Here is a 12,557-nt window from a genome sequence, read left to right on the forward strand (position 1 = left end):
AGTTGACTTGACACACAATTCAAGTGGTAGATGATGTCATAAAGTGTTACCCCGCAGTCCTCAAATGATTGGGGAAACTGACAACGCCATACAAAATTGAACTAAGACCAGGTGCCACGCCATATGCTCTGTCCGCCCCATGTTGAGTTCCCCTCCCATTACATGATAAGGTGAAGACAGAACTGGATCGGATGGAGGCCATGGGGGTGATATCAAAGGTCACAAAACCCACTTCATGGTGCACTGGCCTGGTCGTGGTGCCAAAATCAGGGTTAAAAAAAAAAGCCTGAGACTGTGTGTAGACATGACCGACTTGAATGTATGGGTGCAGCGTGAGAGGCACATTCTGCCAAACGTGGATCACTCACTGGTGATGCTGATGGGAGTAAAAATCTTCTCGAAATTAGATGCCATGTTAGGGTTTTGGCAGATTCCACTGACTGAAGACAGCACTCTTCTACTTTCATCACACCAGTCGGTCGCTATTGTTTCAACAAGCTGCCATATCCTCAGCCCCAGTATACTTCCAGCTAAGGATGACACAAATTCTGGAGGGCTGTGATGGCATGGTGTGCCATGCTGACGACATTTTGGTGTATGGGAAAGATCAGACAGAACATGATACCAGACTATACCAGGTGTTGAGGAAAATTTGTGAGGAGGGTATAACTTTGAACAAGGACAAGTGTAAGTTTGCCAACAGCAAAATAATGTTTCTTGGACACAGTCTCTCGGCATAAGGTGTTAAGCCTGACCAAGGAAAAGTTAAAATGTGAGTGTAAAAGGTTGCTCACCCCTGTGTTAAACTGTTCAACTCGAACGGGGCTCTGTCGCCATGACGTCAAACTCCCATTTCCTATTCATCTCTACAGTCTACAGTTTCTTCTTTTCAACTACAAAGACCTGAAATAGCATCTGCAATACAAGCCTCTCGCATTTTTTCTGTTGCATCCAAACGTTGCTACATTTTCAATATCAAAGCTTGAATTAGCATCTCCCATTTCACAAATAATGGTGCTCACTGGGCTAACCAAGGACCTCGAGCACCACATTTCGTGCTAGATTATGTTGAAATCAGTGTTGGTATGACAATAAAATTACAGTACTTGAATGTTTGCAAATATACTTCAAGCGTGTCAATTTAGGCAAATTCCAATGTATTCAAATTCATCTGACGAGAGAGTAAAATAAAGAACTCGGCAGAGATGTTTAAATGCAATTTCTCAGGTTGTCTTTAGTCACATGCTCAACTTTGAGCCAATCAACTCTTCCACATAGTACAAGCTTCAAACGTTTCAATGGCAGAACATTTAATAATTATTTGGTTCCATTTTAGTTTTTAGAGCTGTCATAAGTAGTAGTGTATTAAATAAAAGAACGTTATATTTTGAATTATTTTATACTTAATAATACGTGTGCTAGATGATTTGAAAACGATGCTAATCTACTAATACGTCAGTCTCCTTTCCCGAAAATCTTTGGCATGGTCCGCCATGTTAAACAGAACGAATCGACCTGTCTTCATTTAAAGGGGCAATGACTGGAACACAAGGTATTAAACAACATCAAGAAAAAAGTAGTAACAAATGCATAATATTTAATAACATTTTATTTAAACATGTAAGGATTAATAGCGTCGATAGGTTCAAAATGTTTCTGTTCTATTTTTAGAGATACAGGCATTAACCCATTCACAGTGGACTGCGCCGCTCATCCTCAACCAATCACGTATTGGTTTTCGGTCCAGCCCCCAGACAATGTACTTCGACACTTCAAAACATGATAGTAGACCCCACCTTTCGCAGTCGGACTTTAGTTCGCTTCTCTGCCCTTCACGCGCGTGGCAGCACCGAGTGTGTTCTGACATGGAGCAAGACAATCTGTCCGTGGTTCTGCACTCCAAGGGGGACCTCAGACTGGTACAATCTCACAATAGAAATAGTTTTCACTTGGCAAGTTCTTGCAAGGTGTGTGCACTCTCAACACCAGGTTGTGTTTGACTGTTCCCCAGGAGAAACGCCCTGTCCCGGAGCCAGGTCCTAATGGTACGAAACTCCAGCGCATGCATACCTGTCAACTTTTCGCAGCGCCAACCTGTATAAACTACCAAGAAAATCCTTATAAAGAGCAAAAAATCCTTATAACATACCAAAGCATTTTATATGTCAAAATAACGGCAGAAAAAAACCCACGAAATTGTCAATGATATTTATTGTAGATCTCCATAATACAATGTCTGGTTAATGTCTAATCATCATTCTACTTAGTGGCATTACTGTGTTCAGAGTTGTATTCCTGCGTTACTTTTTTCACCAACTCCAAATGCTGACCCATCGGCTCGAAGTTAGAGCATCCATTCATATTTACTTTCGAAATGAAAGCATTCGAGTAGACTATCACCATTCTGGGAAAAAGCAAACGAAACTACCTGTTGGGGGGGGGGGGGCGGACATTTTCAGAATCCGTATGATTTGTGCGATACGGCCATATACGTAAGATTCACCAAAAAATCCGTATGAACTATGGCTAAACCGTATGAGTTGACAGGTATGCGCATGTCTCCTTTAAAATGTCACTCGGCTGTACGTAACCCATAAAAATGACCGCAAATACTTATGCGTTTGCATGACTTTGACATGAATTTATTAATGTTGATTTCATGTCTTGCGGTGTTGATCTTGACTTAAAAGTTGAACTGTCATTCCAGAATTGGAGGACATATTATGTCCCACCCATAATATTAAACACATACAAAACACAAAAATATCCAGTGTGTGCTTACACCAAATCTAAAAATACTAAGCGAAAAGAATGCTTGAAAATAGTCTTAAAAATACGAAATAAGTAAGTAATAAGTCAGGAGTACCCCCTAAATGGCACCCACCCCCAAAAATGACCAAATTGGATCTCAAATAAAATGGTTAAAATGAAATTTAGATGTCATTTTGTAGGTGTTCCCTATTCAATATGTGCACTTCTCAAAGTTGTGTCATCTTTTGCCTTCAGAGGTTTTGCTCCAGATGCACTCAGTTGGTATCTGTGGTTCCGATGTCCACTACTGGCAGCACGGCAGCATTGGGGACTTTGTGCTGACGAAGCCAATGGTGTTAGGACATGAAGCAGCGGGACGGGTGGTAAAGGTCGGCTCTGCAGTCAAACACCTTCAAGCAGGTGAGTGAGCCGAAATGCCTCATGGTTGGGAAATAGCATGAGTAAAAATTCCCACACTCTAAAGTATGGAATTTGATTCTAAAAATATTATTATTTATGGTAAGTATGGGAAATGGATGCTTTGTGTGGAATATATAGAAAGTACAGTTTCCAAGACTGTTACCACGGCTAGCATAAAGGGTCTGTGTCAAAATGAATCATTTTTCAAGAACAAACTCATTTTAGGTTTTTTTTTTCTCAAGAAAGTTAAACCGGCATTCAATTTCAAAAATAGCAATGTGTTTTTGAGCAATTTGTCTTCTGCCAGTAACTAACTGCACCTTTTTCATTGCCAAATCGATACGTCCACAGGTCTTGGTGTGAGGTCAGAAGCAGAACCAGATGCCAAATTCACTGTGTCGCCAGTGTGGATAAAGAAATATAGTACACTCTTAAATTTTGTTCGAATTGGATTCGGGCGACATGCCGTTGCATAATTACATCAACATAACAGCACTCCAAAACTATGCTGAATCACTAACTTAATATCGTCAGTAAGTGATCATTTATTACTCTGGCATTGATTAAAAGGGTACAAACATGGTGCCGCGCTGGCTGGTGATTGCTGTGCCTTTTAACTTCACGAAAGCAAAAGCCTGTGTTATGCCATCCTACCAAACGTTTTGGAAAGCCATGAGTGATATGGCTTTCCAATATGGCTATACCTCATGATGAATGATGCTTGTGGCTGTTGAAGGCGATCTCGAAAAGGATATGATGATTGTACAATGGCGAAAATCCTCCTCTGCCTGGCTTCCAAAACTTGGTCAAAACCAAAAGTAAAGCCAGGCAAGGAAAGACATTTTTTGAACAAGGCAAGTCAATGTGCTTCACACTAGCAAAGACCTAAAAGTATTGACAAACATAACAGTTAACGACATGCAGAAGCAAAGCAGAGGAAACAAATGTAGCTTGCAAAAATTACAAAAAGAACATACAATGCTAACATTTAAACAAATTAAAAGAAAATTTTTAAAACATAAAAAAACTATTAAAAACAAAGACGTAAACATAGGTTTCTAAAATTATTTATATATGTACAGTATATATATATGTATATATATATATATATATACTGTATATATAATTATAACAGATATTATAAAAATGTCCAAAATTGTTATCTTTTTTCCGTTTAATTTTATGGGGTTTTTTTTGTTTGTTTTGTTCTCGTTTTTTTTTTTCCTGAAAAGTCTGCTGACTTAAGGGCCTGGAAAAACATTTAGAATGTGGAACCTAGAACAACGTGCGGGGTCATAATACACCTTTGTCTGTTTTGAACCACAGGAGACAGAGTGGCCGTTGAGCCAACTGTTCCCCGAGAGATGGACGAGTTTTTCAAAAACGGGCGCTACAATTTATCGCCGACTATCTTCTGCTGTGCCACGCCGCCCGATGATGGCAGCTTGTGCAGATACTACACACACAGTGCCAACTTCTGTTACAAGTAACGCATTCGGCTCTGCACCAAGAATTACCGAACGGTGTCTGTCCTCTGACAGCAACACTCTTTCTCAATCTTTAGCCACATCTTCTTGACTTTGAAATGTGTCTGTCTCTCCAGGTTGCCTGATAATGTGACATTTGAGGAGGGGTCTCTGGTTGAACCTCTGTCCGTGGGCATTCATGCCTGTCGCAGGGCCGGCGTGACCCTCGGGAGCACCGTGCTCATCTGCGGCGCAGGTATTTTTTAAAAATCAAACGACAACAACTAACAGTATTATTTTGGAATGAGAAACTAATATACAAAGGTGTGACTGAATCATGCCTGTACATGTACCGTAAGGAATCTGTTTGTCTTAACAAGGGGAAAAAAACTGCTGAACATTAACATTTGTAGCAGCAGACAAATATTTCACAGGAGAGAGCAAGCTAATGGACAACTAAAGCATCCGCAGTGCAATGTCTTCAAGTCAAACGCATTTTGTTTTGTGTGGTGAGCAGTTCCATCATTTCAAAACGTGTTTCTGTCCATCCATTTTCAATAGCGGTGGTCCCCAACATGATTCCATGTACTTTGCCCACAAACTGTCTTAACGATAACACCTTTAACATTTTAAGTAGACTTTTTTTTACTTTTTAATGATGTTACCCACTGTGTCATAAAACTAAAACAAAACAACACTGCTCACCCTTTGACAAGACCTGACAAATGTGAAATGGGCTAGGTGTTTGTAGAGAGATACTGACGCCTTGGAGCAATTTTTATACCATAAAATACAGTGAATAACATGCACCAAGTGTATCATACACCCGCCTAATCAGCCCTAAAAGCAATTTTTTTTCTGTACTTGAGTGAAATACAGTCAAGCGATTTGCTGGTGTCCTTCATTATGAGAGTGAATAAAGATTCAAAACATACCGCAAATGTAAACTCCAGGTGTTAGTTTACTTTTGAGACACATTTCCTTTGGGTATCTTTGATTAAAATTTAACTTGCAAAAATTGCGCTGCATTAATTCTTTCTCTTGCATGTCGTTAATTTAGTATTCAAACATGAACTTAAGGGTCAACGTTTTATCACTCTTTATGGTGGCGTGTCATGTGGTTGTCGCTACTTCTTGTGTGTTCATTTTTGTCTCACAGGGCCAATTGGGTTGGTCTCTCTGCTTGTGGCCAAGGCAATGGGCGCTTCGCAAGTTGTCATCACGGGTAACATGACTTCCATCATGAACACAGCAGATCCTTTCGACAATCCTGTCTGCTTTTATGTAATCAAATTACTGTCCCATTCAGATCTGTTCCCTGAGCGTTTGGCCATGGCCAAGGTTTTGGGTGCAGACTTCCAGCTGACTGTGAAGCAAGGGGACGGACCTCAGCAGTTGGCCAAGAGGGTGGAGGGCCTACTGGGAGCTCAGCCTCACATCACGATTGAATGCACTGGCGTTGAGAGCAGCATCCAAACTGCCATCTACGTACGTGCACCCTGTTGAGGTTCATGCAGTGGGCGCAGAGGATTATTCGTGGCTAAAGTTCATAAAAATTCACACCCTGAGAAACTCATTTTCTTTTAAAAAAACAAGTTTTTCAGGACTCAGATATGTGCTTGTTGCACATCTCAGCCTGACTATGTCATCGTAGGAAAGAGGCAAGCATTGAAACATCGTTTCCTGGCTTGCTTCGTCACATTCTGTTGTCACCTAGTTTCCATCAAAGCAGGAGAGGAGCTCACGACCTCCCGATCTGAACAATGCCAGCAAAAGTGGCGGAACCTGGTGGCAAGAACTGGCATGAGAGCAAACAGCAATAGGGTGTTTGGAGCCTAATCTCACAAATCTAGAACGATCCTTCAGCCCCGTACAAGCAGCACTTTACAACCACAGCCACTGATGTTGCCCACTAGCTGCTCCTCAATCAAAATCAACCAAAAAATAAATCAAGACCAAAGTTAGAAAGACTAAACAACTCCCAAACGTCTGGACTGACAAAGCCATTATCCCTTGAAGAACTCAATGTCAGCATGAACAGTCTTAAGACTACAGGCCTAGCAACACCTTCACAGAAAAGATCAAGCACTTTGAATCTGATGAATAACTGCGGGGTGACAAAAACAACCCAAAGGGCTGGAGGAAGACCACGGTCATAGCTCTTAGATGTTTGAGTGAAAAAAACGGGCCATCCTGCCCAGATGATCCTTTTCTATACAGTGAACTGCCCTTCATGGTGGTGAGGGACTAGGCCCAGTAATGAATCGCAAGAATCTATCAAGCACCTAGCTGATGCCATAGTACTTTTTTATTGCTTTTGCCTGAGCACAAAAGCAGCAAACAGGTGAGTTTTACGGAGGAGAGTTTACAAATAGGTGAATTTGACAATGCTGAATCACAGTAATGTGGGGTTCATTGTATTATAGGTACAATGAGGAACTGCATATCCGTGTTTTATTTTTTTGTGGCGCTATCGAAGACTCTGAGGATCCCTCCAGACTGTTTTTTAATAGCTTTTGGTGCAACGTCACCAGCAGCTAATTCACCCACGTACACGACGACATGATAATTCTTCCGTGAAGTCTGGCGCCAGACGCCGACTGGCACTTGACAATGACAGATCACGGGGCCCAGCTGCCCAACCATGGGTGTCGAACCTCGCTGAATTTTCCGAAACAGATAAGATTTCCCTCTTAATGGATGGGCAGGCATTCCACAGATTCAATTTCTTCTGGAGTGTTTTTATCGTGTCATGCACCTATTGATATTTACATGTTGAGAACACTGCATTGGATCAAGTAAGACACCTATGTTATGCTCTACCAGGCGACCCGCTCAGGAGGTGTTGTGGTAGTGGTGGGCCTTGGATCAGAAATGGTCACCATTCCTCTCATCAACGCGGCCACCAGAGAAGTGGACATCAGAGGCGTCTTCCGCTACTGCAACACGTATGTAAAACCTTTGCCTCGGATTTTGGATGTCAATTCTCTCTTACTTTAGTCCCAAAAAACATACAATAGTTAAAAAGAATGTCCATGTTAACTGTTTTGCAGTTGGCCCATGGCCATCGCCATGCTGGCATCGGGAAAAGTGAATGTGAAACCTCTGGTGACTCACCGTTTCCCCCTGGAGCAGGCCGTCCAGGCGTTTGAGACCACACGTCAGGGTCTTGGGATAAAGGTCATGTTAAAGTGTGACCAGAATGACCAGAATCCCTAAACTGCAGTGAAACTGACTCCTTTTTACATACGGCCAATAACCCTTCCAATACTCAAATATTAGCAATATTGTGCATGCACAATACCATGTTAACAACTGCAAAAACCAAAATACTGTAAGATCATATTTGGGGTTTTGAAAAAATCAAATAAGACCCCGGGTTGCTCCTTTTCGAACCTGAATATTTGGTCACGTAACCTTTTTCAGAATACATACTGTACATACAGTGGTACCTCTACTTAGGAACGTCTCTTCATACGAAACTGTCAAGTTATGAAACCCCTCAACAGGAAAATATTGCCTCTTGTTACGAAAGAAATTTCAAAATACGAAAGGTAAAAATACAGTATGGCCCGCGACTCGAAGCTTTGAGTTTCCTGAACGCAATATACTTATAGCTGCTCTGCCATTGGCCATTACCGAGCATTATCCTGGCATCCCATTGGCTAAGAGGGACTTCGACCGTAATGTCTATGTGTGCAGATAGATATGTGTCTATGCAGCGTCCTTGTCATTTGCCCCTCGGGCCATGAGGCGTTCCAATAGTTATACGTAAATGTGAATCACCCAGAAAAAGTGTTCACCAGTCAGGCGATCGCTGCTTTGCCTTGGACATTTTCGAAGGATTGTTAAAAGCCGACAAAAGCAAATGTCTTTGGATTTGTTCTTGACAAAACGGCAGGCAAAAAACTCTTTTGAGAGAACAAGAACTAAAGATGGCAAAGAATGATGAGGACGCAGTTAAAAGTTCAATGACCACCATTTTTATTCTTTACTAGATTCATTGTTTTTTACATTCTGCAGAATTCTCATTTATTGTGCAATACTCTAATTGTAACATGTATTTGTTACATATTTTGATGCATTTTTATGCTTTAAAGAACATTTATGCCTGATTTTTTTTGGGGGGGGGGGGGGGGGGGCTTGGAACGGATTAGGGCGTATCTACTTAAAAAAAATTCGAGTTCAGAAATTTCTTCCAGAACCAATTAATTTCGTAAGTGGAGGTACCACTGTACTCGACTTCGCGGTTCAGTTGATGCGGCTTCACCCTATTGGCGGTTTTCATTTGTGACCACAACTTCATCCATTGCAGTTTTATCTCTCTACATTTTACGTACCTTCTTGATATTTTTCTTCCTTTTAAGTCGGACCAGTCAAAAAACGTTTGATTTTCTTTTTTTGTGTTGCGGGGAAATTTGTTTTACAAAAAAATAAGACCATGAACATTAGAAAACATCAAATTGTAAAAATTAAAGGGTGGTATTATGATACGATTTATATTTCATATAATACAAACAGATTTTCCACCTAATATTTGACTGCTTACACTTTTGAAAACACTGTGTATTACTTGCTCGTATGGTACGACTTCACATGCATTTGTTAGTTACTGCCAGAAGGGGGAACTAGAGCATCAAATTCGAAACGACATGAATGGGAGATGTTCATTTCTTTCGCCTGAGAAGACCACCATCATGAAATTCCCGAATTGGGGCGAATTGAGCGAATGATACTGGAAAAGGTGGTGGAACGCTGCTTAAAAAAATATTGACTGTTTGGAAACATGATTGCAGTTATCAAATTAAACTTCATTGGTTTGAACATTGAAAATATTGTCTTTGATTTTATTACGTTGCGTGTTGAAAGCAAACTGCACGAAAAAGAAATATTCACATGCTATACATAAAACAATCCATTGAAAGGCAGTATGTGCAGCATGACGATGTATTCTTGTGCCATAGTTTAACACTAACCTAGACTAAAACTGTTACTATTCACAGTAACAGTAAATATAAGCATGAGAACACTTGTAGGCCGTAAATCCAAAACAATCTAATGAATAACAATGAGCCCCTCTCATATTTTCTCACTAGCGTGCAAAATGTATTTAGAGTGCTCATTTTATTGCACGCTGTTTGTGACCTCAAAGTCACATGTCAGAGCGCCGTAATTCCTATGTTGTTAAAAAGCAAAACGTTAAAGATACCTGGGGGTGTCTTATTTGATTTTATTTCGATATTTACCTATCTGTTCAAATGCTGGAATTTTATCATCACAAATCAAATTTGACCTGTCCATTAATGTAGAACTCCTATTGTTACTTTATGAACCATCGTGTTGACCAGCTGACTTTGCGTGACAATTGTGAACTGGTCCCCAACCAGACATATGGCACATGTAGGGAATCAACCATTCACATTCACACGTATGGACAATTTAGTCTTGAGTTTCTGTAACATGCAAAAGCAAGAGCACAACATGCAAACGCTACACAGGAGGGGCTGCGATGAAGTGACCCCCAATTATGAAAAACACACGTTTTCCAGAAATAATGCATAACAGGCTGATTGAACACTCGAAATTGTCCTTAGGTGTGATTGTGAGCGCGTATGGTTGTTCATCTCTGTGTGCCCTGCGATTGGCTGGCAAGCGGTTCAGGGTGTCCCCCGCCTACTGCCCGAAGACGGCTGGGATAGGCTCCAGCACCCACCGCGACCCTAGTGAGGATCAAGCGGTTTGGAAGATGAATGAAAGAATGAATGATTAAATGTAGTAGAAAGTCAGCTCACCCACACGAGCACAGAGAGACTCCACACAAATGAACCACATAACGGTATATGCAGCTCCACAATTTAATATGTGCCCCTGTCGCACACAACCAGCCAGGTTTAGTTCTGATTTTATTATCTTGCCACAATGACATGATACAACATTACGAGGCATGCACACCGATAATGTTCATGTGGTTAAATGAAATAGCGTGCATTGTTGAAAGCGTCATTCTGTGGTGAAGCTTTTACTGTCACAGTGTCATTCAGTTTGCTCTTTCCCTCCCAGGATCCAAAGCCAACATTCATGTGGGGTGGGCGACGTTTGCAGTGGCTAAAACGGGGAGTTTCACTGTTTTCTCTTTCGATGATAAGCACAATACTGTACAATGCACATTTCTTTTTCAAGCCAAGTCACACAAATAAATGTGACTTGACTTTTTATGTACAGACATTCTAATACTTGGTATGGCAATGGGGCAGCTCACACAACACGTTACATTCACAGTCCGCTCATTGTTTACACGAGTCTCTGTCAGGAACACCAAAAGATCAACATACACAAGAGGAAGCAGACAGAAGAAACCGTTTTTTTTTCTCCATACAACTGATATCAAAAGCATAATTGATGCCTCTTGCTAGTTTTGTTATTGTTCTTTAAATGTGCGTGTTTGTACATGAGATATAGAAAAGTCTTCAGCCTTAGTGTGTATTGCCATCACATTAAGTGCACAACCAAAGTACAGTAATATGGCATTGCTCCCTCAATCCGGAATGCACAAACCACTCTCATTCACATGTATCGATTAGATTCATTGAGCATATTTTTACCACAAACATCTCTGCTTGAACTGGCAATCATTACCGGATCCTGTTCTTACCATACATGTCTGTGAAAGCTCCTTACATCACCTGCTGTCACATTTTTAACAAGACTATTCATATGGGCAATATGTAAACAGCTGAATCTATACAAGATATACACCGTGTTACAAATGATGATGCAAATGATGTTTTTTGTCCGATTTTTACAGATAATCCGTGCAAATGGCACTGAGAATGATTTCCAAGTCAAACTGTCGGATAACTGGTTGTTTTGAAACAAAAACTGCCAAAAACCTTTTGTCATAAATAAAAATTGAGGTTGTGATCAAATGCACAGTTCCAAATTATTATGCAGAACAGTGTTCAAGCCATGAAAAGTGCAAAAGTGGTGTTTTTATTTTGGAGGAAAAAATACTGTTATCATTGGAAAGTGTGTTTAAAATCATCCAAATTAGACTGTAATCCAAACGATTTGAAAATTATGCGAAGTGCCGTTTGCATAAACTACTCCTAAATAAAACACAGAAAAACACAATTTGCAAAATAATTTGCAAAAAAGGCAGTGTGTCGTCAAATATATTGCACTGTGCGTGAATATAAAACCCAATGGGAAGCCTTCACTCAGCACCTGTAAGTCTTTCCATCTCATTGCAGGGATACAACAGTACAGACAAGACTAATAAATAAACAAAACAACAACAACAAAAAAACATTCACACCGTTTGTTCAGCTCTTCAATTGGGAAGCGAAGAAACAAAATGGCTGTTGCAAGTGTCACACAAACAATGAAGACAGGATGGGGAAAAGAATCGGCTTGTGAATTTGTACAATGTTAGATTTGATCAACAAAGCAACTGACAGTCCGTTCCTCATTTTATAAGTACATTGGCGTCTCTTGGCCAGTGAGGAGTCGGAACATGGCTGCAGGCATCGTCTTCATGTGAATCTAAAAGTCAAACAAAGGAAACAAAAAGCTCAGCCATGCGATGTGTGCACGTGTGAATGCGTGCGTGTGCGTGCAAGTGTCACCTCGCCAACAGAGTTTGAGAGGGCCTGGACAATCTTCTCATGTGCTGTGGCCACAACGCTCTGCCCGTTGATCTCGATGATCCTGTGGCCCACCCGGACCCCCCCTCGCTCCGCGATGCCTCCCCGCATTAGACTGCAAATCTAAAGTCAGAGCAACACAAAGAAAAAAAAGATCCTCATTTTATAGTCGTGCATTAAATGCGCGCAGCCACCTGGGAAAGTGTTTCCAGGCTAGGAAAGATTCAGTTTACGATGAACTGATGATGTTTCAGAAGATTATGAGATTTTTTTTTTT

The 12,557-nt window shown here is 40.8% G+C and overlaps 2 protein-coding genes across 3 annotated transcripts in view; one reads left to right on the top strand and one right to left on the bottom strand.

The window, feature by feature from the left end:
* The first annotated feature begins 1,776 nt into the window (after positions 1-1,776).
* Positions 1,777-9,470, top strand: sord (sorbitol dehydrogenase). Its single transcript, XM_086106460.1, has 9 exons — positions 1,777-1,919; positions 2,012-2,045; positions 3,007-3,171; positions 4,498-4,657; positions 4,775-4,893; positions 5,797-5,862; positions 5,947-6,125; positions 7,464-7,585; positions 7,691-9,470. The coding sequence occupies exons 1-9, from the start codon at positions 1,866-1,868 to the stop codon at positions 7,854-7,856; spliced, it is 1,065 nt and encodes a 354-aa protein (XP_085962586.1). The 5' UTR covers positions 1,777-1,865; the 3' UTR covers positions 7,857-9,470.
* A 1,053-nt stretch (positions 9,471-10,523) lies between these two features.
* The window catches only part of apba2b (amyloid beta (A4) precursor protein-binding, family A, member 2b), a 46,941-nt gene continuing 44,907 nt past the window's right edge, over positions 10,524-12,557 (bottom strand). For both annotated transcript variants that reach the window (XM_086106459.1, XM_086106458.1), the window contains 2 exons: positions 12,263-12,403; positions 10,524-12,179 (listed from right to left, as the gene is read on the bottom strand). In XM_086106459.1, coding sequence (XP_085962585.1) covers positions 12,108-12,179; positions 12,263-12,403 — 213 coding nt within the window. In that variant the 3' untranslated portion in view covers positions 10,524-12,107. The remainder of the gene's footprint in view (positions 12,180-12,262; positions 12,404-12,557) is intronic.

The sequence above is a fragment of the Hippocampus guttulatus genome, chromosome 3 (assembly GCF_054856545.1).
Source record: "Hippocampus guttulatus isolate MCC_2025c chromosome 3, RoL_Hgut_1.0, whole genome shotgun sequence".
In the NCBI taxonomy this organism is placed as follows: Eukaryota; Metazoa; Chordata; class Actinopteri; order Syngnathiformes; family Syngnathidae; genus Hippocampus; species Hippocampus guttulatus.